A 25,488-nucleotide genomic window follows, 5' to 3' on the forward strand; every position below is an offset into this window, starting at 1 on the left:
AGTTGGTTTTAAAGTTGGCTAAATAAGCACCATTGACTAACAGAGTCAAACCGCATCTTGGAGAGTTTGAGGGCAGCATAGAGAAGAAAAGGAAGAAATTTTCTCATGTTTAGTCTTTATATGTGAATATTATATGAATGCATAAAAAGAAGGCTCTGACTTTAATTTTGCCACTACTGCATTGTAAGACTGACAATATTCCCCTGAAACCAGGGAATTAATTTCAGATTCATCTATCTGTGGCAGAACAGAATCTGCTAATCAACACTATTAAATAAACTTCTGCTTAACCTGTCCCTTTGCACTATACTTAACAAATGTAGGGATCTGTCACAGAGGAGCCATACATTAAAATTTGAAATAGTGGCATGAAAATCTATTTATCTGTTTTAAAAAGAGCATATAACTTACACAATTTCAGCTTTTCTAGGAACACTTCTAGTACTTCAACTGATTTATTTACATGCTTAACACCAAACAGGGTATGTAAATCACAACCCATTTCCCAGCCAGCAGAGATGTAGTTAGGTCTTGCTGACCTTTCCTGACTTTGCATCACAAGCATATGACAGCTGTAGATGCCATGATGTCCTTGTTTCCTCATAATGAGAGACATCTTTTTCTCAGTCAAAGGCCACAACAGATTTCAAAGCAGTTTATGGCCCCAAATATGTATAATGCATTTGTAAACTTGAGTGACCTCCATTTCATACAGCTATATGACATGTTGTAAGTTCAGTCTTGTTCTAGACACAGCTTGATAGAGTTTGGTTTTGCCCTTTTTGCATATTCCAAATATATGATGGCCAGGTGGTACAACCCTGACTCTTGTATTCAAGCCTTTGAATGTACTGCTGTTACACTTTGAAACTCTCTTTCTATGGAGTAAGACTATGGGAATCCTCTGGATTACAGGAAGAAAGGTGGGACACGAGTCCTCTGAAGTTTAGCTGTCTGGCCAACTTGGAACTCTTGTGATATCAAGTTTAACTCCACAGTTACTTGTAATTTCCTTTCCCCTTGAAAGTCTGATGGAAGAAAGATAGCTTTTATAGTTCAAATCTTCATGTTGCCTTTTCCTATTTATTCACTCTTCTTACCAAACTCTCCTATTTCAGGATACAGCAGAACTGGAAATGGTACAGAGAAGGACAATCAGTATGACCAAAGTTCATATGTGAAGATTAAATAGAATAGTCCACTGTAGACTGGAATAAAAGCAGCTGTGGGAAGACACACTCAGTGCATAAGGAATCACGAATGGTGGGGAGAAGGTGAATAGGGAAAACTTATGCAGTGTTTCTCACAGTACAAAAGCTTAGGTGGTATCAAAAACCTAAGCAAAAAGAAGCTAAAACTGTATGAAAAAGTATTTTCTTAAGTTTGTGTGCAACTCAGCTGTGGGACTTCTGCCAGAGGATGGCTTTGAAGATCCAAATAAAAAAGTTCAAAAGGAGTTAGATACATTCACAGAAGAAAAATCTGTCAGGTACTACAGAATACATAAAGACAAAACCACTGTCTCAGGAAGTACGTAGTCTGCAAATTAACAGAAACTGGGAGAGTTTACCACAGGAAGGGTCACTATACTCTTTCTACCCTTTTTTTAAGAATCTCCAACTAATTTTTGTCACAAATAAACTACCTGGTGAAAAGGGCCTTGATCTGACCCAGAATAGCTGTTCTGTGTTCCTGATACCCTCTTCAATTGCATTTGCAATTCCACTGGGATGTAAAAAGATTATGGTAGACTGAAGACAGTTAAGGGGATTTTTGCTTTTCCTCTGTCTTTGCAGAAAGTAGAACGTGTCAATAGGGCCAGAGAGTCTTGTGTCTTATTTCTGTCTTGGCATGGATCTCAAGACTTTACTTTTGCTTCAACTGCTCTTTACAGAATAAACAATGTAAGGTTATGTTGAACAGACAGCACTTAATATATGCTAGTTTTATTCACAGCTCCTGCTTCCTGAGGAAAACTGAGCCCAAGCTTCTTTGGCAAGTCTGGTCAGTCCAGTCATGGGGGTACTTCCAGGAAAAGAGTAATTTTGAAAAATCTGGCTAAGCACCATCTTCGAACTATGGAATCAGGTGTTTTTCCTGTCATTAGAGGGCATTTCTTAGTTTGTTGTTATTAAAAAAGCCCATCTCTTTGGTCCACACTATCCAGGATCTGCAGTGTACAAGGAGATGCTGACCAAGCGTATTGTTAAAATGACCAAAACACAGGTAACACATGAGTAATATGACCAATAGCAAATATATGTGATTATCTCACATTCTAACATGCCTTTGTCTCATATTTTTCCACTGTGCATTTAGTTCTTTTTTAGGATCTCAAAGACTAGAGGGACAGGCAGGTGTGTGCATGGGCAATATGGCAATATGCTATGGGAAAAGACTTAAACTAGCACCGTGTTGCCTTCCTTGGCTACTGGAAAGACCAGAGCCATAGAAGCATGGAGATCTCTGAAGGCAAGCACATGCTGCTCCTTACCTCTGCTTACTAGCCAAGACAGAGAATTGTACTAACACAAGTCTATTACTCGGGGTATCTTGAGTAGCTTGGCTTTGCTTTACACACTTCTTGGCAGTGTTCATAGCCGTGGATATATCCTGGGATATAATCTGCATTCACGTAATGCAAAAGATCAGTAGTACTGCCAGGTGAGAGTCACAAAAGCACGCTGCGTATCTGCCACTGCATCTTAGTGATATATAACCACTGCATCCGATACCAGATCTGCATAGGATCCTTCTGACTTCCAGCTGGACAAGGCTTGAGCTGTTCATTTGGAGATGGAGTGCCTCACATGAAAAATATGAGCAAGGTGACTCATGGTAGTCTGACATACATTTGCTCAGGAAGATTCATCATGGCTTACTTCTTTTTCCAGCCGCATAATCTTATAGGCAGACCTTAAGATGATCTAGAGAGCCTGAACATGACCTCTGTTTCACTCTGCTGACTAACTACTGGGAAAAAGTGTTTAGCAGCACAGAATCCATTTTGCCTGAAGACATAGGACAGTGAGTGAAACACAAATAAATGCAAGTCTTGATTCAGTGACATCAGCAGCTATGAAAACACTGTAACTCTGGTGAAGATTACAGTTGCAAAGGGCTTCCTGTAGAGACCGCAGAGAAATTAACTAGTGAGTTTATGATACATATAGCTAGAAAATAATCTAAAATTCAAAATTAATTCAGTTTCATCAGTGAAAATAAGCAATTAATTTTTTACTATGAATAGATACATATTTATCTTCTGGCGTTCCACAGGTCCAAATGATTGTTTCTATAATAAAAATACCTCAAACACCAACACAGTTCTTTTTCTTGTTCCCCCCAGGAAAAATAATCAAAGACTTGAAAAGACAAAAACTGACCCCCATGCTCATTTCCACTGAGCACATCACAGAATAAAGAGGAAGCACATAGGTGGGGAACAATTCATCATCACTTCAACTTGAGCCTTGACTTACAGCATCATGGTTCACTGACAACCCTGGCCACTAGCTATTACCAGGTTTTCATTCCAAGGAAGGTGGTAGAGCATGGTCAGAAATAAGAAACTTTGGGGAACTGCTTCCAGTTTCTTAGAGGTTGGTTTTACACACTGGAATCTGAAGCTTAATGATATTTTCTTTAGAGGTTTGTTGTGGTTTTTTTTTTAAATCCTTAGTATTGTAGCTCTAGGCATTCCCTATCCACCTCCAAACCTTTCTGGCATCATTCTAAATCCTTTTCTTCAGACATGAGTTTTACACACTGGCCTTAAAATGCAACTATGGATTATGCATTCATTATACTTCCGAACAGAAGCAGGATCAGCCCTTGTAAGTATTTGGATAAGGGACAGCCTTTGAAAGCCCAATATCCTATGGGAAATGCTATCGCTGATTCACCAGGTGCCAATATTCTGTCTGGTAATTCACTATTGGTACTCTTCCAATTAGCAGTAGGAGACATAACCGCTAATACTGCCAGCTGGTACCTGGACTGCCTTTCTTATCTGTTGCCTTTTTCTTTTGGTATGGTGTTTGTCCTCTTGTATCTTTTGAGAGATATTCTGTAACAAGACAATGATGTTGAACTATTCAATTAACATTAACTGAAGCAGTCGCAAAGGGCAAGTAGCCTATGCTAGAGATAAGGTAGGGAAACAACAAACTGAAGAAGGCAGGAGTTTTGCCGGGTAGAAAGCCTTTGGGGTGTGAGGAGGAAGGCCTAAGCTAGTGGAGTGGCTGTTCTCTCTCCTGGGGGCTGGCTTGCTGGGAACACAGAGGGATGTGCATGCTTCTCAAGGCACAGGCAAATAGGTTGGGCCTTGACCTTCAGCACACACTAGCTGGGAAGGGTGTAGATCCTGCAGGGCACACTGCCGTTTATCTGATCCCACTGATTTCAGAAGATGACCAGCACCTGCACACACGTTGGTGTGCAGGCCTGACTCCCTGTGTGGCTCTGCAGGACGCGGAGAGAAGGGCTGTCCTGCGGCAGGGCTGCCGGGAGAGGAGCGCCGGGATGGTGGGGCTGGGGGACAGGAACCCATCCCTGCACGCCCAGGCCGCGCTCAGCAGCGGGGCGGTGGGGAGGCTGGACGGACCCCGGAGCAGGCTCCCACCTGAGCCCCGCAAAGCCCAGAAAGCGTCTCCCGGCCGCGGGCACGCCGCCCGACCCCGCGAGTTCACCGGCTGGAACCGCTGAACCTCAGCCGCAGGCAGGCACCAAGCCTACCCTTCCCGCTTTCTGGGGCCAGGCGGGGGCTGCCGGCACTCGCCGCCCAGGCCGCCGGTCGCCATGGCAACCGGCCAGGCCGCAGCCCGCCCGCCCGCCGCCTGCCCGCGCCGTGTTCCTCCCCCGGGGGCGGCTGCCGCCGCGGGGTCCGGGTCCGGTGGCGCCGTCCTCGCTCCGCTTCCCCGGAGAGCGGGGGGGAGAGCTCCGCTTCCCCCGGAGAGCTGCCGCCGCCTCTCCCCCCAGCGCCGGGAGGGGACTCCCCCGCGTTCCCGGAGCAGGAGGAAGCCGCAGCCTCGGGGCTGTGCCTGCGGCGGGCGGGGCCAGGCCCGGCCCCAGCCCGGCTGCGCCACCGGGGCCTGCCCGGGGTGGGAGAGGAGGGGGAGGAGGAGGGACTCTGCAGCGGCAACAACTGACGTGTCCCTGCCATGGAGCTCGGCGTGATTCATCAGCGGCGGCGGGGCGGCAGCGGGGTGCCGCGCACCGTCCCCGCGTAGGTACGGCCGCGGCGGGGGCAGCCCCGGCACCGCTTTGCGGCCCGCAACGCCCTACCCTCCTCCTCCTCCTCGCCTCCTGCTCTCTGCCCTGCGGCCACGCGAGGATCCCGGGGGCGGCAAGATGGAAGAAATCCTGCGAAAGCTGCAGAAGGAGGCGTCAGGGAGCAAGCACAGGGCCATCAAGGAGAGCTGCACCTGGGCCATCGGTAAGGGGCGTCGGGCACGGGCAGCGGCGCCGGGCTGACCCCGCCGCGGCCGCGGCTGCCCGCGGGGGAACGGAGCGGAGCCCGGCCCTGCCCATCGCTGTGCCGGGCAGGAGCGTCCGATGGAGAGGTTTTGTGGCGGTGCGGGCAAGGAGACCTCAACAAACTTGTGTCCGCGCTGGCCGATGAGCCTCCGGCGGGCTGGGAGGGCGCGGAGCGCCTCGGGCGGTTCAAAATGCCCGGGAGCTCCGCGCTTCTGGAAGGGGCTGTGGCACCTGCCGGCAGTCCCGGGGAGCATCCGAGTCCCGCGCCACCCGGGTCTGCTTCGGAGGTCTTGCAAGGCAGATACGGGTATCGGTAGCTATCAGTGTCTGTGTATGCTGGGGGGTGTGTCTGTTCTCTAAAAGCCCCCTCCCACCCCAAATCATCGTAAAAAACCTTCCAGTACAGTTTTCACTGCTGGCTTCTGTTTGGGCATCTATTTTAAAAGCTGTATTTTTTGGACTGGATTCCATGTCCTTGCTGTATAATGGAAATAATGATCAATAAAATGAGTTCCTCTTTTAAAAGAGTATGAGCTTACGTGCATTTCAGCATGCACCCATTTTCAGAGATTGGCTGTGACTTCCAGTGCTTTTGACGCTAACTACCTGGAGTACTAGTCATCAGGACCCTTAACTTACATCAGCGTAACTGTGATACTTAAAATTACTTTACATTTTTATTCTTCATCCATGTGTAGTTACAGCAATCTGTGGTAGTTCATACCTGTTGCTGTCTTATTACTGGCCTTTCAGCTTCCATGTGTTGCTTCATTAATTGTGTGTTATCCTTGCACAGCAGCCATGCTAATATCCTCTACACTGTTACAGTTTCAGTATATGTGCTGCTGAAGTGCTGATACGTGAAAGGGAGTTCACAGAGGAAAAGATGGTACTCAGTGCCTTTGCATTGGGCACCCAGTGTCCTGATAAGTTGATGCAAATCTTGTGACACTTGGAGCAGCAGTGATTGTTGTTCTGTTAGCTGGAGTGGCTACAAAACTTTGGATCATTGGATCAGAGATTATAGCCAGATGTATCACTGTGGTTGAATTCAAAAGTTTCTTTTAAAAGCCCTATTTGTTTCCTTTGGTTATACAGAAACCTTGGATTCTCCTGATGCTGCTATCAAGATACTTCCATATCAGCTAAGGTAAGAACATTTAATATTGAATCCTGTGGAGTTGTGAGTATTTGTACAATTGAAGTAAAAATTTGGATTCGAAGTGAAGTAGACAGAGGAGGGGGATGAATCTACGTGATTTCTTTAGTTTGTAGATACACATCTCTAGGCTTGCAGTAGTGGATGATTTTGCTGATGAGCCCTTGGCGTCTAGCCATGAATGAAATGTAAGGAAACATGTAAAAATGGGCAGGGGTATGTATAATGGTGATACTTGGTTAGAAAGAAGGGCTGTCTCATGATCTAAAGAGTGTTTCTTCTAAAATTACAGCCTTCAGTACAAGTGGTGATGGTTCTCAGTCTTCTCAGTGTGCTTGTTTGCTTTTAAATCTAGATCAGTTTTTGTTTACTGAAAATAAATATTCTAGAAACTGAAAAGTTATATCATCCTATAGCTAGGACAGTGGGTAGGAACTAAAATAATACAGTCTTTATGCCTACTTCCTCCTTTTGCCTGCTAGATTATCTTGAGTAAGCCTTCTCCCTTCTTCCTGCCTCACTTTATACACCTATAAAACGGACGGATAGCAGTGCCCTATTTGTAGAGCTATTGAAGATCTCATTTTGGAAATTCTGATTGCTATGGAGAAAGTATTTACTTTCAAATTATTCACAAATTATTCACTGTCCCTTCTGACAGAACCACTAGGAAGCATCAAAACAAACTAGCAAGTGCGCTGTTCAAAACAGGAGGATACTACTTCACACAGTTTATAGTTAAGATGTGAAATGAAATGCCTTGTTATAGAATGTAATGGATGCTAAAAGCTTCCATGGATTCAAAAAGCAGCTCAGCAAATCCACGCAAGAAATTGATTGATGTCTATCAGGTGCAAAGGTACCACTTCTTATTCAGAAGTACTTTAGTCAGACGTGATTGAGTTTATAAAAGAGTATGGAGGAATGTTACTATGAATTTGGCCTGTCTGTAGTCCTGGATACCCACTGTTAGCTGCTGACAGAAGTGACACTTGTCTACCACAACATTACTCTCCTGAGAGTGTTTTTACCGCCTCATTACTCCTCACTGCTCCTTTCAGATATGCTTGGTGCAGCTTTGTGCAAGGAAAATTAGGGGTTGAAGAGCTAGTTATTCCAGAGCAGTCACCAAATAGGAAAGGAATAAGAGCAGTTCTTTTGCTGCTCTAAACTCGCATCAGCTACAGTCCACGAGGGACCTCAAGTCAATGGGGAATGGATGTAGCACAGGTCTGACATGACCAGTGCCAGACACATGCATTTCCAACACACGTTGGGCAGCTGAGGACAGCTGGATGAATAATTCCCAGTAGCTCCATTAAAATTAGATTGTGTTTACTTGGCACTTTAGTTGGAGAAAACTTGGCTTTTCATCTTCCCATTTGTCACCCTTCATCTTCAATACAGTGTATGGTATCCCTGTTTCTAAGTACTATTCTCATTCCTTATGAATTAGTTAGCCGGCTGTTACCATGTTTTTTCCTTTTCCACTTGCCTACTGCCTCTTTATGGATATGCCTACCTTTTTTTCTTCTTCCCCCAAGGTTCTTAGTGTTGTATTTGTTTAGTTGGTTTTTTTTCCCCACTGTAAATCCTAATCTTTTTAAATAAAGCTAATACCTTCACAAGTGTTGCTATGATGAAATAAGCTCTTAATGTTAGACTTGTCAGTAACAATGCACTCAATATTTTTGGATGTTTTACAAAATGAAGGCTGCACTAGAGAATTTGAATAAAAGCTTTGGTCTGGGGTCCTTGGTATGGTTCTGTCACATCACACAACCTCAGACAGTGTGGGAGATGTTGCTGTCAGCAGTACTCTGAGCTTACTCTTCATTCTCTGCTAACAAGCTACTGCCAGGCTCCAGCTCAGCATACTGGGCCACATCTTGGGCTGGAGTTCACCTGCGTGATGTACCAGTGCAAATTAGACAAAGGTTCATCTTTGCTTGCTATTTGTTAAACAGCAGCACTGTGACGGCTTGGTTCCCAAGACTGTAAAAGAACAGCCTTGATAATAGAGCAGTGGCAATGACCAGAAATACAGCCAAGATGCATGCAGTGTGGAAAATCCTGACCATGCCCCTTTCCTGCTTTCATCTTGATCAGGTGCAGGTTGCATCATCTGCTGTAACACAGATCAGCCCCTGGCTGCTCATCCACTTTGAATCTGCCATTCACCCTTTCTGGAGCAATGTTTTGGGGTATAGTAGCAGAGCCTGGGGATATGGTCTGGAATATTCCGTAATAGTAGAGTTAGAGTGAAGGTATGTATCATCTTTCCACCAAGTGACCCTAGTCCACAACTCGGATCTGAGATCCATAGTGGTAACATATTGGAAGTGTTAAAGGCAGTGTGCCAAATAGTTCAGGAGAAAAACATGTATTAGTGAGGCCCCTTACAAGAGCAGCAGCTGAATGAGTATTTAGAGTACTGCATGACAGGGAAAATGTTCCAGCTTGCTTAGTAGGAAAGTTTGGTGTGTGCTTAGAACATACTGAATACAAGGGAAGTATATCAGCAGTTCTCTACAGTATATTTGGGGAAGTTTGTGATGTAGGGCACATCTGTACTACATAAGAATGGAGGACAGAGATTCATAATCTGCCATGTCCAGTTGAGATAGATGCCGGCTCGGTTTCAGAAATAGTGAATCTAGTAAGTATCCCAATCAGTATTGTTTCGGTTTCTCCACACAGCAGGCTCTGGCTTCCATTAGCAAGTTGAGGTGATATTACTACTGTTTAACAGGATGGCCATGCCCTTACTTAAATCCTTCTGGAACTGAGAATGAAGTCTGCTAACAAGAAAGAGAAGGTGTAAACTGTATACTCCCTTTTTTTCCCCTTAATAAGTAGAAGGCCATTTGCTGGTTTTGAAACCACAGTCCTAGATGAATAGAGGTTCTTCATAATGTTTCCTTCTAAGACAGGGATCCTAGCATGAGAATGGGGAGGACAAGTTATCTCTCTGCATTTCCTCGGACCATGACTAGTTGAGTTCAGGGTTTTTTACAGTGTTATATCAGCTATGTATTTCTCTCCACCATACTGTTGGGGTAGATTACTTCTATAACATAGTTCTGGCTTGCTCCTGACCTTTCCATAACTTCCTCTCTTATGTTGGCCTTCTGTTGCTGGACACTGGGCAAGCCACATGATAATTTCCTGAAGTCTGTGCAATTAGTTAGGGCGTTCAACTGTAGCATTTGTATGGGAGCTGTTTCCGGCACTTGTCTGGTAGCAGTTTAGATAGTACATGTCTGCTGTGTTTGGGAGCATCTGGGGTACTTTTGCCTCAAGGGAGTGCAGTGACTGGACATTCAGCCTGGAATGTCATTCTTTAATTAGTTTGATAGAGATCTGTTGTGTATATCTTCAGGGAGCTAAATGAGACTATTTTGCTGTTCAGCTTCCTTTGATGGTAATTGGACTTATGAATCCAAATCCCAGTTAATGACTTTGCATATTAATTCTAGTGAGGGGCATTAGTTAAATGCCTCACTTCCTAAAGAAATACAAATCTCCAATAAATATGGAGTTCCCCACAGAATCCTGTCAGCTCTGCCTTGAGATAGAAATATGTGTGTGCTTTTTCAGTACTTTAAGTTGTGATCAGAGTATGAAATAGTAAAGAAGATTAAAGTGGACTGTGATGGAAATGACCTTAAGTGAGTTCAAGGCTTTGCCATAGATGTCCTGTGAATTCTTGAGAAGGGGAAGTCATGGAACCCATTGGTAAGTCATCCGTTGGTGGCTGCCTGTTATGATGTTTGTCTCTGATGAACAGGTGTTGTGAAGATTAGATATATACTAAGTGCTTGAGGAAGCTGGATGGATGACTTATAAATAATTAATTAGATAACAGGAATTGATGCATTGATGTTTTAATTGGTGAATTGATCACATGGAAATTAGCTTAAGAGAGCTTAATGTTGTCTGCCAGCAAACAATTGTTTGCTACTAAGTTGGGCTGCATTCACCAGTATTTTCAAGATGACAAATTCTGCCCTAAGGTAAACCACCTACACTGAGCAAGTCTCTCTTCTTGGCTAATTCCTGGCCCGTTTCTCCATTGTGATTTCAGAGGCTGAAACATGGTCCATTAAAGGTAACTGAAGAGACACGAGAAAATAAGCCTTGAAAGAGAATGTTTGATCAGAGCAGTTAAATACTCATGAGGATTATATACATACCAGAGAATAAAATAAGAGGCTAGACAGTGCTTGCCAGTCACATAGTGCTTTGAAAAAACTTGTATACTAGAGTTTCTTGGAATGCTTTATGCACGTGTGGATGTGGTGCTTCAGGACATGGTTTAGAGGACATGGTGGCGCTGGATTAATGGTTGGACTTGATGATCTTGAAGGTCCTTTCCAACCTAGTGATTCTGTGATTCTGTGAATTAAGTCACACCTTACAGGCTATATAAAACTTAGTGACTTTCTGTCAGCACGGACTTGGTGCTGTAAAGAGGAGGTTGATTGGGACTTTTGAGGGAGACTGTGGCTTGGTGGGTAGTTTAGCTGTTGTGTTTTGGTGTTTCTGTCCTTATTGGAACCTGGAATCTTATATACAGAATTTCTTACTACATCCCTGCCATTCTTCATTAGGAAATTTTTTTTTATTATCCTAAACAGACTTTCTCATAGTTCTAAGACATTTCCTGTAATTTCCAGGTCTTTCTACTATCCTGTCCCTACTTATCTTTTCTTCTGACCAGAAGAATGGCAAAATATTTTTTTGCCCTTTTGTCAGTGTAGCAAAAGCATCACTGCAGACTTGAGTTTGAGTTCTTCCGACCTTGTGTGGCTATTGTCTCTTTACTCCCAGAGAAATGTGGCTGAGTGCAAAAGATGTGTAGGCAAGACTCTCGATAGTATAAATTGTTCTTCATGCCGTCTTACAGCTTCCTCTGTGGACTTGAAAGTAATGGCTGTGAGATATGTTGATGAGTGAAACATTCTGGTATAGTAACTGATGTAATTACATTTCTTCTTCAAAGAAGAACCAGAAATGCTTTCTAGATGCTTACTTACCTCTTCAGCATATCTGTACATTGCACATCTCTGTGCCTAGTAGTTGAAATCAAATGGAGCTACAGGCTCAAGCCTTCAAGGCACCAATTCTAGGTGCCTAATCAGAAAGATACCGGTCTTGGTTTTCAGAGATGCTAAGCATTTCCAAATTCTCTTTGTGTTGGTAGCAGTTCTTATGTTCATTACTGCAAAAGCTTGCATCCCTCTGGTATTTCACATTGGCCTTTCAAAAATAGCCAGTATTTCTGGGGATTAGAGCTGGAAAGTCAGCAGTCAGTGGTGAGCAGGATCCTTTGTAATAACCTCCTTGTGTCCAGTTCTGTCTTCCCTCTTTGTGTTCCAGTGCTATTTGTCTTGGTGCTTATTTTTGAGGGCAGTTTGTGAACTTTGTGAAGGCAGTGCAATGAAGAGCAGTCAGGAAAAGAATTAAGCCTTAAACTTAGCTGAACTCTGAAATATCTATCCTCCTTGCATATTTTTTTTTTTCCCCTCTATGGTCATGGGAATTTGGGGATGAAATTGGTAGTTCTACTCTGCCATTTATTTTTGCACCTCTAGCTTTGCATCTGGCATGCTTCTTGAGAAGTAGATGCAGCTTACAAACTCTTAAATAGAACATGCTCACACGTTTTAGCTTGCATGTGCTCAACAACTAAGAAAAGCAGTGTGGTGTGATCATCACCAAACATCCAATGCCGTGGAGACTTCCAATCCTCTTAGCTTTGCAGGTAATTAATCCACTGAGAGAATCTTGAGGCATGGAATGTGTTTTGGCTTCTCCATTGTGAAGAAATGAGGTGGGTGTTGGTCTCTTCTCCCAAGTAACTAGCGATAGAATGAGAGGAAATGGTCTCAAATCACACCAGGGGAGGTTTAGATTAGATATTAGGAAAAATTTCTTTACTGAGTGATCAAACATTGGAACGGGCTGCCCAGGGAGGTGGTGGAGTCACCATCACTGGAAGTGTTCAAAAAACGTGTAGACATGGCACTTCAAGACATGGTTTAGTGGGCACGGTGGTGTTGGGTTGATGGTTGGACTTGATGATCTTAAAGGTCTTTCCCAACCTTAATAATTCTGTGATTCTGTGAAATATTTGTGATTTCATCATTTCATTCTTCTCCCACGTACTTGATTTTGTTCATAATTTCTGCTAGTTTCTTTCTACTGGGAGGGAGTGGATAGAGAAGCTGATTGATCAATGGATGGATGGATCTGTCTGTCTCTCTCAGATCCTCTGACCAGAAAAAAGGAGCAGGGAGGGAGGAATGATGGTCTTTGAGGTTTTTTTGGGTGGTATTTTTAGCATACCTCTCTTTATTTTACTCTTTCTTATTTTTAAAACACTTTGCTTCCTGCTTTTGCTGCCACAGCCACCTGGCATTAAGGCTTCTGTGCTTTCCTCCTGAATCTGACTGCTGGATATGTGACTCATGCTGCTCAACCATTACACATTACACAGTCACTATCTGGCATTCAGCAAGTGGGTGATGAGTTCTCTGGCAGGCATCTGTCCAAGAAGAGATTCTAGTGGCAGTGTGGATTGCTGAGCTCTATCTTCTGTGCTGGCAGTTCACAGGCTGGATCCAGATTTTTGGAAGATTTATGTAACCCATTTGGTGTTTTGAATGTTGTATATGCTTTGGTCTTGATTTAAAATGTTGCATTCCTAGTTCTAATGTTGGGGAGGTGGGTAGGGGGAGGAGATCAGTGTTTAGAAAGGCATTGTGGCACTGTCATATTAGTCATTGGGTCAATCTGCATATTTAATCTGGTATATATAACTGGCCCTATTTCTTGTCTGATGAGCAGGTATTTTTATCTCAGCAGAACTTTGCATCTGTTCTGGGACCCCAAAAGACAGCAGTGTTGGAGCGGAAAGGGGTGTATAGGGTCAGTTTCCATCATGTCTGAACTCTTGCTGTCAAGACAAGATTCCAAAAGTGTTGGAAGGCCTCTAGATCTAGGAGACCCTAAAAACCTGTCAGCCAGGGTTATGGCTCTTAAAGGTATCACAGAAGGTTTGGTATTGTCATGGGAAAAGGTGCATGGTTTCTGAAAGATTATTTCTATCACTTTTACTTGTGGGTTTGTGTTACTCTTTTTTTTTTAAAAAGGGCAGTGCTTGCTGTTTCTGAAACTAACTTTCTGCCCTTCCTGACATTCTTTATAGTAGTGAACCTTAATATTCACCAACTGCTTTGGGTCTTTGTTCCTTTTATGGATTCTTCTGAAAGTCCTTTCAAGATTTGTGACAAAAGTCCACAGTGTACTGCTTTTGGCTGGGCTGGAGTTGATTTTCTTCATAGGAGGTGGGAGTGCAGAGCAGCTGGGTGCGGCAGAGCTGCCTGTTGGGGTGAATCCCCAACATCACAGAATCACTAAGGTTGGAAAGGACCTTCAAGATCATCAAGTCCAACCATTAATCCAGCGCCACCATGTTCCCTAAACCATGTCTTGAAGTGCCACATCCACACGTTTTTTGAACACTTCCAGAGATGATGACTCCACCACCTCCCTGGGCAGCCTGTTCCAATGCCTGACCACCCTCTCAGTGAAGAAATCTTTCCTAATATCCAATCTAAACCTCCCCTGGCGCAACTTGAGGCCATTTCCTCTTGTCCTATCGCTGGTTACGTGGGAGAAGAGACCAGCGCCCTCGTTGCCACAACTCCCTTTCAGGTAGTTTTAGAGAGCGATAAGGTCTCCCCTCAGCCTCCTCTTCTTCAGACTAAACAACCCCAGTTCCCTCAGCCGCTCCCCATAAGACTTGTGCTCCAGACCCCTCACCAGCTTCATTGCCCTTCTCTGGACATGCTCCAGCACCTCAGCATCCTTCTTGTAGTGAGGGGCCCAAAACTGAACACAGTATTCAAGGTGCGGCCTCACCAGTGCCGAGTACAGGGGCACGATCACTTCCCTACTCCTGCTGGCCACACTATTCCTGATACAGGCCAGGATGCTGTTGGCCTTCTTGGCCACCTGGGCACACTGCCGGCTCATATTTGGCCGGCTGTCGATCAGCACCCCCAGGTCCCTTTCCACTGGGCAGCTCTCCAGCCACTCCTCCCCAAGCCATACAGGTACTGTGGGATGTACATAGTTCATTCAGTACAGGAATAGCACCAACAGAAGATGAGAGCAGACATAGTTGTGTTTGTCTAATTTCTAACTACAAATACAACTGAAATATTGCCCTAAGGGTCTAAGGATGATAATGGGATAGCAGTGTGTGTGTTTCTTTTAGACGTCTGATCACTTTTAGTGCTTGCAAAGATGAGAACAGCAGCCTTCCAGTACTTACAGGGGGCTTATAAGAAAGATGGGGACAGACTTTTTAGCAGGGCCTATAGTGATAGGACAAGGGGTAATGGTTTTAAACTAAAAGAAGGTAGATTAAGACTAGATAGAAGGAAGAAGTTTTTCACAGTGGGGGTGGTGAAACCCTGGAACAGGTTGCCTAGGGAGGTGGTAGGTGCCCCATCCCTGGAAGCATTCAAGGTCAGGTTGGACGGGGCTCTGAGCAACCTGATCAAGTTGAAGATGTCCCTGCTCACTGCAGAGGCATTGGACTAGATGACCTTTAACAATCCGTTCCAACCCAGACTATTTTATATTCTAACATCAGGAGGTTGTTGATAATTGCCTTAGCGAATGAAATATGGTTGGGTGGGGGAACCGGGGAATAGAAGAAGAGGCACTAAAACTGAGAACTGTTTCCCGACTAAATGAGGCTTGACTCTGCTGTGGTCTTTGTTTGATGCTGTGCAAGTCATTACTTTTCTTTGTTTTGAAAATGAAGGGGTGAGTGGGAATAATAAAAGTCTTTTCTCACAGTTCTTTTATTTACATTCCATGAAAAGTAACAAAGCTGCAGGAAATACTCTACCTTTGGTTTCCTTGGATGTTTGTTTGCTTAAGAAATTGAATATATTAAGGTGCAGTGGGTATAAAATTACATAATGCACTGCAAATATGAGGATATTTTTAACAATGATCCCTTAGGTCTGTCAAGATTTAGCATTGCACTGCTGTGAAAGTTGAATGGAGTTGCAGATTGCAGCATTAATCTGCAAAATGTAACTAGTAATGACCAGAAATATACCTCATCCTCCCACTTCTTTGTCAAAGTGTTTTGTAACTAACTGTAGGCCATCCAGCTGTAATGGCAAAAATAAGGTCATTTGCAGGATGTCTGTGCTATGCTCAGTGTCTTTTTCTGTCCCCTCAATCCTATCCTGTCCAAGAATTGTAGAACTTCTGATGGAAGTTTACTTCTCATGAGATGCTTTATTTATTGTTTTCAGTGTACTGAAATTTTGAAACAAAAATGTTTTCACTGGAAAAATCCTCAGCTTCCCTTCCAGTTTTACCAAATATAGGGAAGAGAGGTTTCATGGAACAGCTTGATAAGCTTTCAAAATTGTAGGCTGAGCAAGTCCAACATGTGCTCTACCTCTGGCCAGGAGGCGTACACTAAGGATGGATACTCTGCTCCTCATCTCATCTTCATACTGTGCTTCAAATGATAATCGATAAAATCACCTAAAGGATACAGATTGCTTTATAATGAAGACCTTGTGAGGTTTACGTGTGTCGTCAGATTCCGTAAGAGCAGGGTTAGTAAGTGACTGTCGTACCTTGTTCATAAAGGGCAAAAATGTAGTGGGGTGGGTGTTCTAGGGAGAGTGATAATAACACATCACAGAGAGATTACACTACAGCTTTGGAGACTGGAAGTATCCTGATTATTGTCATAGAATCATAGAATAGTTTGGGTTGGAAGGGAACTTTAAAGGCCTTGCCCACTTAAATATTTAATTTTGGCCTTGTTCACTTTAATATTGTGTAGAATCTTTTGTTGTCTCTCATCTTCTCCTATCAAGCAAAGGTACATGGTGTGCTTATGTTTTTTGTTTTGTTCTGTCTGGGTTTCATCTTGACAACAGTAGCAGGCTCCTATCTAGGAACTTTGTGTTTGTGTTGAAATCAAGATGTTATTAGTGAGTATAGCAAGGAAGCAAATGACCTTAGAAGTGCTTTCTAGCTGAGTGACTGTGCTGAGCTATTTAATTATGATTTTATGAATTCTGTGGTCTCGGCTGCATTAGACTGGATGGAAGATTAGATTATTCACATTTGCCTTTCCCATGAGTAGAGCTATACTTCTGCCACTATGGCAAATCCATATTTGGATTATTAAATTGCAATCTCATTCAACATTCCACTATCAAATTGCAATCTCATTCAGCATTCCAGGTTGGAAAATTGTTAAAGTTCTAGCTAACATACTGTATGAAGTTGCATTTAGACATTATTCCTCACTTCCTTTTCCCTATGTCATTAAGTGTCCTCTGATAAGCAACTCATATACTTCCCTTCAGAGGCAGGTTCATTTAAGTGTTGGGTGAAGTGATTACTTTGTGTCTTGGTTTGAAAAGCAAAAGGATTGAAGGGAAGAGGGAATACATGAAACAGAGAGGGAGGAAAAATGAAATGCTGAGCTGGAGGAGGGACCCAGAGGGAACTCTGAGAGAGCAGAGTTCTGTCAGCAGCTGAGGCAAGAGAGAATCAGATACAGAAAGAAAAGGAGCGTTAAACCTCCAGTCAGATGAAAAGAAGCCTTTCTGCTGTAACTGGAGAAGAGTGAAGAGTTTTGTACTGTGTGGGGAGAAAAAGAATTTTTTTTTTTTTTTTTAAGAAGCTGGAAGTGATGAGGAAGAAAAATTAAAATGCTTTCAGCCAGAAATTATAAAGTTATTAGTAAAGGTGGAACCTCACCTGGTTATGTGAGAGGCAAATCTCTTGACATGTGAAACATGCTCTATGCTTGTGAGTAACTGTCATAAAATCCTGGCCCTTTTGAAGCAAGTCAGAAATTATATTAACACAGTACGACAGCAGTCTCTCAACTGTTTGGTTTTTTTTCAGGACATGTCAACTGCAGCACTAACTGCTTGTTCGTTCTTAAGTAGCACTGTAATACCAAAGTTGTCTAACACTGCATGATCATCTTGTAGTGGTACAGCATCATAAAGATAATTTATTGTTGGTTTTTTGTTGTTGGTGGTTTTTTTTTTCTTGAAAAGGAGTGTTCTAACCGGAAGGCTTCCAATTTTGTCTTTTATCCTATTGCTCTAAGAAGTCTATAAGTACTATCAATAAATTTGTATTTGCATAAGGGTACAAACTTTAGTGCTGGAGGGGTCTGTTGTAGTCGTATGGTCTGACTTCCTGCATTGGTGGGGTGGGCATGAGAACTTGCCCTATGTTTATAAGCTGCAAGCTCCAAACTTCTGTCTGAGCTCGACTGTAATGTTTTTTGGAAGTGGGACAGTCATATTTCTGCTGTAGATAAAATGGGTTGTTTCTCTAGAATGTGAGCAAGGACTTAAAATCTCCTTTCTTCTTGAAGAGATGTTGCTTGAAAAAGGATGTATTAATTTTCTGTTCCTCCTCCAGGTTTTAAATGCTTCCATTATGAACCATAAAGTTGTTGATGGAGTCTTATCAATTCTCTCCAAGCTAGCACAGGAAAAGAGGCATTATGGGTGTTTCTACTTTTATATGTACGTGTGTACGTATATACGCTGCTAGAATTTGTTTTACACAAACTAAATAATCCCCATTTGTGTAGGGATAATTTCTTCTGTTTTGTTTATTTAAGGGTAACAGCTCCAGAATTTTGAGAATGCATCCTTACCATTTTCTCATGGTGGGCCAACCTTCTGCTTGAGGAAGTGAGGCTAATGGAGTTAGACACTGTGATACTTTGTTCATTTTAAGCAGCCAAGACTGAGACATTCTTCTCAATTGTCAGTGTTACTCTGACTGAAAAATGTCAGACTCTAGCTATGACCGTTACCCTTCCTAACAAACAGTGTTTCAGAAAATGGCAACAGCCACGAATCAAATTCCTATCTGTTTTTTGACTGGGCTGTGAGTTATGCTATGGAATGCAAATTACATGCTGATAAGGCCCTGAGGTTCTGAGTTTTGCTTCTGCTGTGCAGTTTTAAGGGTGAAGATAATGATGAGAGATGTCTTATTTTTAATCTCTCTTTATTTTTAATCCCACTTCTGAAAATTAATATGGTTATCACCATATGAAGGGAAATTACCTTTACAGTGGTGACAAATATTTCATTTATAATACCCTCTTCCCTAAGTCAGTGTCGTGGAGGTGAAGGTGGGCCATGACACTGTGTTCCAGGCACTAACAAAGAGTTAAGATTGGGCCATTTACTATCTTCATTAGAATTTTTATCATGAGAGTGAATTAATGAACCCTTATTCTCCTCTCACTAAAGGCTTTTTCCACTACAATGAGGACAGAAAGGTTTTTATGATCTCTTACTTACAGTAGTAATCTGTCTTGCTCTGACCTTTTTGGCAGTCTGTTTTGACTGGTCTGTCACAGCATCCTGTGTGACAGACCTGCAGGTTGATGAGCCATGGCAAACTTGGACGACTAGAAAGGTCGTCGTAACCCAGTGCGCTGAATATAAAGGCTATTTACGTTCTCATGACTCATTCTGCAGTTTACAAAGCTGACAGTCATGGAATGGGGTAACTCAGGAAGGACAACCTGTGCTCCTGGAGGTACTGGTCCCAGATTACGCACTTAGTTCTGTCTCTGACCTTTTTGCTTGACCTTGGGCAGGTCACTTGGGATTCAGTCCAGATACCATGGTCGTCCAGTGACAAAACTCCAGGTAGCCTCAGCAGGAACAGGACTGAATCTTTATCCTTGGCATTTTCTCATTGCTCTGTTTTGTATGTAACAAGGTCCACACTTACCAAATGCTGTTTTCTCTAAGGGAGTGCCCATTAGTGCAAGTGGATACTGGTTTCTAGTGACCTTAGAGTTTTCGTTGTTTTTTTTCAATTGGTCTTCTGAGTGAGGACAGGAGGGTGGTTGGCGCTCTTTGTTTTGAAGGGAGGGGGCTGCTGTCATGTTACACTCATTTGTTCAGTATTTATGTGTTATACCAGATTTGAATAGAAACACTGTGATTAAGAAAGCTGTTTCATGTCTCTGCAATTACTTTCTGTGCTGCAAAATCATTCTTCCAGACCTTTGTTCTGCAGTGACTCTCACCATATCCTTTGCACAGGTGACCTTAGACAACAGCAGCAGGTAAAGAGTGATCCCTGTCTTCTCTTCCGCTATCAGGGAAAGAACACTTCAGCCAGGATCTGTTATTGGTGCCTCTCTTCATTCTTTTTTTTTTCTCTTTTTTTGTTTTTTCTCCTTTCCCCTCTTTGTCTTTTTTTGGGTGGGGGAGGGTGTGTTTGTTTTCTTTTGTTTTTTAAAGGGAGCTGTCTTTTGAGAGCACCGCTGTGTGGACACATGCAAACAATGCAATTAGTGTGGATTTCAGCATAGTACACCACTAACATCTGAGCACATCCTTTTTCTTTACTGTCGTTCCTTTACACCATCTTGACTTCTTCCCTCTACTTTCTGTTTTCATTTCTTTATTTCATCTGTCAATGCCCAGGATACCTTACCCTGAAGCTTTTGGTAGCTTCCCCTCCTCTGAGTCAAAGGTGCTCCCTTCCTTTCATGCTCCCTCTATGTTGTGTTTGACTCATGTCATTGAAGGTTAAGTTGTCTTTGTGCCTAAAACTCCATGTATATATATGCCCACACCTGCATGCATCAGTATGGAAACTTAGGAGTTCCAGTGTGAAACTAGTTTCTGTACAGCAATGTAAATGGAAAACATTCTTAAATGTGTTCTGAAATATATTGATGTGCACCACCTTATTCTGAGAACTTAATATATGTAAAATGTCTTACATGTGGAACACCAGAAAACCTGAATGAATTGTCACTTGACAGTGTAGAATTGTAGACAAGTGGAGTAAGCAATGAGATCCCATAGCATGGGGTCGCTCAAACCAGGGTGGAATTATAAAAGGACTGTAAGGTATAAGAGGAAACCTCAATCCCTTTCTTCATTGCACCCTTATCTCTTGTGCAGCCTTATTGAACCCAGTTCTTAAGTGGTAGACCTTAGTAGGGACCAACAGTGTTAATTTACATCATCCTCTCCCATTCTGCCTGAGGATTATCTGCTGTGTCCTTCTACGTTCTCATCCTAGCTGATGATGCATTTAAATGGCAGATCGAACTAAGTGTGGAAGATGCTCAAGCTAATCAAACATTGTGAGGTATCTCTGCAGGTGTTTTATAGCTGTAGCATGGAAATGCTAAAGATTTAATTGACCGAGTGTGTGACAAGAACAGGAAATGACACAATGGCAGTTCATTTTCTCTGAGAATACAGTGGGGATACAGGCTGCAGCAACCTTAATTAGATTTTCAGTTAAACATTTTTAGCAAGGATGGGAAGTTCAGCTAATTGAATCTGTTCTAATTTCCATCCTCCTGTTTGTCATTTTTTGCTCTTCATTTTGGGAGGTATCTCAAGAAACAGCTCACATTGTTCTCTGCTCGTTGCAGTATGTGATGACAGATGGTAGGCAACATGCTGATGTGCAGGGTAGCTACACAGAAGCCATAGGAGCTCCCACCTGTCTTCATTTTAATGAAACTGAACTGGATCCACTCCAGTGACTTATGACTGCTTTCTCTTTCCCCTCTCCTCCCAGTCTCCATCCATTTTAATGTGAGAATAAGTTTGTTCCGTATTAATAATGCCTTAAACATTTATAAGCTGTTGTAGTGAACTGTAGAAAGTCTAAAAGAAATGTGGTGTTCTGCTCTGAGAGATATGCAAGTCTAAATAATCATCAGTTTTTAGCATCCTGCAGTTAGTACTATACACTACTGTGATTTCCGCGCCCCCCCCCCCCCCCCCCCCCCCGTGTGTGTGTGTCTGGCTGATTTGAGTACCAGTTAATGCACAGGTACCTTGTTTTGGCACCTGTTTATCTACTCATTTCAAAGTGAGTTCTCCCCCAGAGGGTGATAGTGACAACTTCTTTTAAAAGATAGAGTATGTTGAAGTCACAATTTAGAAGTACTTACAGGTGCTTTGTGGGCTAGAGATGTATTGCTGTGGCACATCTCTAAACTAGAAAGTCCTGTTACAATTTACGTTCATGCTACATGTGTTCCCAGATCCAGGCAAAGCTGACAGTGGGTACATAGGCTGTAGCCAGTTCTGTACTGGCTAGAGGATTACTGTTTGAACCATGGAGTAGATGTTTTGGCAGTTTCTGTAGATCTGGATGATACGACGCTCTGTGAGGAAATATCTCCTAGATGTTCTGTAGTTCAAGCTGTTTTGGGTGCTAAACTCACAGGTTTTAAGAATCCATCTAGTTAAATTGATTCCAGAAACATTCAAGAAAGGAGCTTCTGAGAAAATAAGGCTTGGTGCTTACCTGTTTCTCAGAATATCCTAAATGAAGCAAATGGTTTACTTAGAAACCTATTTTAAGATACACATGTAGTCTGCTTCAAGTTCTTTAGAAATCTGTGTAATTCATGTTTCATTAAAAAACTTCTTGTGGTGTTATGCCAAATGGCCTTTACAGATTCCCATAACCTGGGAAGAAGGTACAAATCTGCAGGTTCTTAAGAGGTCTTTGCGAAGTACAGAAGCCTGCTAGATTGCTGAGCCATGCTTGTGACTTTCAAGTCTTTAATTTATCATTAAAGGAACAGGTTGTATTTCAAAGGGCAAACAGCAGATTTGTGCCCCTTGGGGTAGCTTGTGATTTGTGCTTTTTTGGGAAAGGTGGAGAGAAAGGAATACCAACTGAACACAAGCAAAATAGAGTTGACTTTTCAGAGTGGACGTTCAGTCCCGTCTGCAAGCAGGATCCCCTGAAGGAGTTACAAGCTAGGTTCCCCAAAGCTGAGATGGCCAGTGTTTGGTAACCTCCATTTAAATTTTTTAACAAGCAAGTTCAGGTTGTAGACTGCCAGTTTTGGAGGCAGGTTAGTAGGTTATGGGCAGACTGTGGCAAAGCATGATTTTAGGTAGCTTTGACAATATGTCTGAAACTGCAGTAATCACTATTGCTCTAACCTAGGGCTTCTCCTTAGCTATTTATGAAAGGATGATTTGCAAGAGGAGCAGGTATGCATGCTAGTCTACTGCATGTGTTTCATTCATGTCAGAACTTGAACCTTTAGATTTGTAGGAGTTAGTCAATACTTTTATATACTTTTGAGCAAATAAACTATTTATTATTGGGTCAGCTGAAACTAAGCAAATTCAGGTCAAAGGCAGCTCACAGGAGCAAAAGAGGAAAACCTCTTCATTTTGGTATTTTTAGAAATTAAACGTCTTTGCTTTGAAAAGACAGGGATTTGGGGTGTGTGTTTGAATGCATTGAGACTTGACAAAGAAGAGTACTTTAAATGGAATGAATCAGGGCTTTTTGGTTTCCAATTGGGTAAGAAAAGACTCAACTAGTTGTTTTCTGTTCCATCTTACCTTGCACACGCTTGTCTCCATGGGGAGGAAATTAATGCAAAAGGGCTCCTTGGGGTGCAATGCAGACAGTTGGAGAACTAAGACTCTTAAGGGCTGGCACAGAATGGTTTGCCATAAGCAAGTATGTCTAAACAAATGGAAAAATAGACTGTATGTACAGATAAGTGCCTCTTACGATATGTGACCTAATGAAGTCTTGCAAACCTTCAAGGAGACTGCAGTTGGACATTGGCTGAGTATCTCTGGTAAGGAATGAGTTTCCTGCCAACTAACAGGATTTCCTTAAAGGGCTTGTAGTTACTAGGTGTTCTTCAGATGCTGCAGCCCAATCTCTGATAAAGGAGCAAGGAGTAAAGGGAGAAGTCACAGCTCCAGGCACTGTTTGGTTTGGTCACCAAATACAAAAACCCATCAGTACTGAGCACTGAGTCAAAAGCATCTAAAATACTGTCCTAATTAGTGATTTATTTTAATATTCAAAAAAAAGGTGTTATAGTGTAATCAAAGTACAGCTTAGTTGTAGTTCTAGCACATGCTAATTCAAGTGTAAACCAAACTTGTTAGTGTACATTTGCTTTTGTCTACACCATTTATAGCTGAAGGGAGCTAACATAACAGGGCACACTGGACTGTAGAGGAGGCCATAGACCAAAACCTGACTGATAGAAAGTGGATTACAAAACCACTTTTCTAGCAACCTGAATATTAAACAGAAGGTAAGTAACTGAAGTGTAACGTTTATCATGCTGAGTTGAATGACTGCTAGTGATCTGTGAATTCCTTCTTTATGCTTTGCAAATTGATGCATGCACACAGAGGGCTAACAGTTGGGAAGTATTTTGTGAAATTTCAATTAAAAGGCTGTTCTTGACAGTATATGAAGAAATAAGCCAGCTTTCTTTAGAGGGTAAAAGTGCTTCAGAGAGTTGCAAAATTCTTCTTGATTACTGTATGCAAGTGTTATCTTACTGAAAGCGATACAGCCCTTCTGGAACATTACTCCTTTGAATACCAATTTTAGTTCCATTGTTCTCTCTTTTTTTTTTTTTTTAAATTTTCCTCAGGGAGAAGTGTCTCCTTCCTCTCCAACTTGCTCTGGAATCAAAGAGCATGAAGCTGGCCCAACAGGCTCTAGCAGGGATGCAGGTATGGCTTTGGAGTGGGAGTGTGTTAGCAGGCAGTGGGTGTTAAGGAAATCTAGGCTTTTCTTTTGAAAAATACTAGAGAAAAAGTGTCTGTCCTTAGGTGGACCTAATAATAACGTTGATGTTTCTGTGACAGTGTTCAGAAGTTAGAATGCAAGTAAAGGCTGGTGATTCTATAGAAACTAAAAATGTTCTGCAGCTGGGTGGGAGTTCCTGACTTTCAATGTTGAAATGGAGATGGACCTTGTGGCCCTCTGCTACTCTCACTAAGCCTTGCCACTGCTAAATGTCTAAAAAACTAAACTGAGTCAACTTTTTCTATTTTCTTTGATTAGAAAAGAGGACTGCAGTGCTCGAAAGATGGAGAGGTTAATAAAGGATCTGGGAACTGCATTCTATATGTGTGGGCACTTTCCAGGATTTTTTGTACGCTGAAAACAGTAGGAGTAGCATCTGATTTGGTAGTTTATGAAATTGCAAAAGAAAACAGCAGTACAGCACAAGCAACAAAAACACTCAGGTTTGACAGTATAAAAACTAAAGCAGTTTACCTTTCTTTTATGTGGACAAATGAGTACATGTCAGTAAATACTTATCACCAGGGGGGTGGTAGTTGTGAAAAAGGCTGGTACACTACTGGGATGTAAAATGCATGCCACTATTTTCCAGAAAGATATTTCTCCCTCAAAGGGCAAGCATGAAGTTGTTTTGGGAGTATAAGGATGTGAGTACATCATTCAAATTTACTTAATTCAGCATGAGAGGTGTCAGGCATTTGGTTAGAGGATGCCTCATATTGGGGCACAACATGGTTGTAGGAGGCTCTAGTTAAGGAAAAAAGGGTTACTGTAATTATTGGGCTCTGCTAGAAGACATGTATCACCTTCTTGTGGTGTAGTACTCTGGTCCCACCCCAAGATCCTGTTCCCTGTGTTTCAGATATATGAGAGGTGCAGGGGGTGTGTGTGTGTGTGCTTTTAAAGTGAAAACAACAGTAGACTAGTGGGACTTGAACATATATCTGCTCTTGTACCAGTGCAAGTATGCCTGTTACAAGAACATTATAGGGTGATGATCAACCAAAAATAGTGGAGGAATTATGAATGATCCACTGTCCAGTGTAGTATAACTTCCTTGGGAACACTCAGTAGATAAAATTTATCTTTTTACTTTCTAACTTGCTGCACATACACTTGAGTTCTGTAAGAACTGGAATTGCAAAGTTGTGGATTTACAGCATGGTACC

The 25,488-nt window shown here is 42.5% G+C and overlaps 1 protein-coding gene across 1 annotated transcript in view; it reads left to right on the top strand.

Annotated features, from left to right (window-relative positions):
* Window positions 1-5,352: 5,352 nt before the first annotated feature.
* The window catches only part of ARFGEF3 (ARFGEF family member 3), a gene marked incomplete at both ends in the record, with an annotated part of 93,926 nt that continues 73,790 nt past the window's right edge, over window positions 5,353-25,488 (top strand). The window contains 3 exons of the mRNA XM_081998395.1: window positions 5,353-5,437; window positions 6,577-6,628; window positions 24,162-24,243. Coding sequence (XP_081854521.1) covers window positions 5,353-5,437; window positions 6,577-6,628; window positions 24,162-24,243 — 219 coding nt within the window. The remainder of the gene's footprint in view (window positions 5,438-6,576; window positions 6,629-24,161; window positions 24,244-25,488) is intronic.

The sequence above is a fragment of the Phaethon aethereus genome (assembly GCF_964289735.1).
Source record: "Phaethon aethereus genome assembly, chromosome: 3".
NCBI classification, from domain to species: Eukaryota; Metazoa; Chordata; class Aves; order Phaethontiformes; family Phaethontidae; genus Phaethon; species Phaethon aethereus.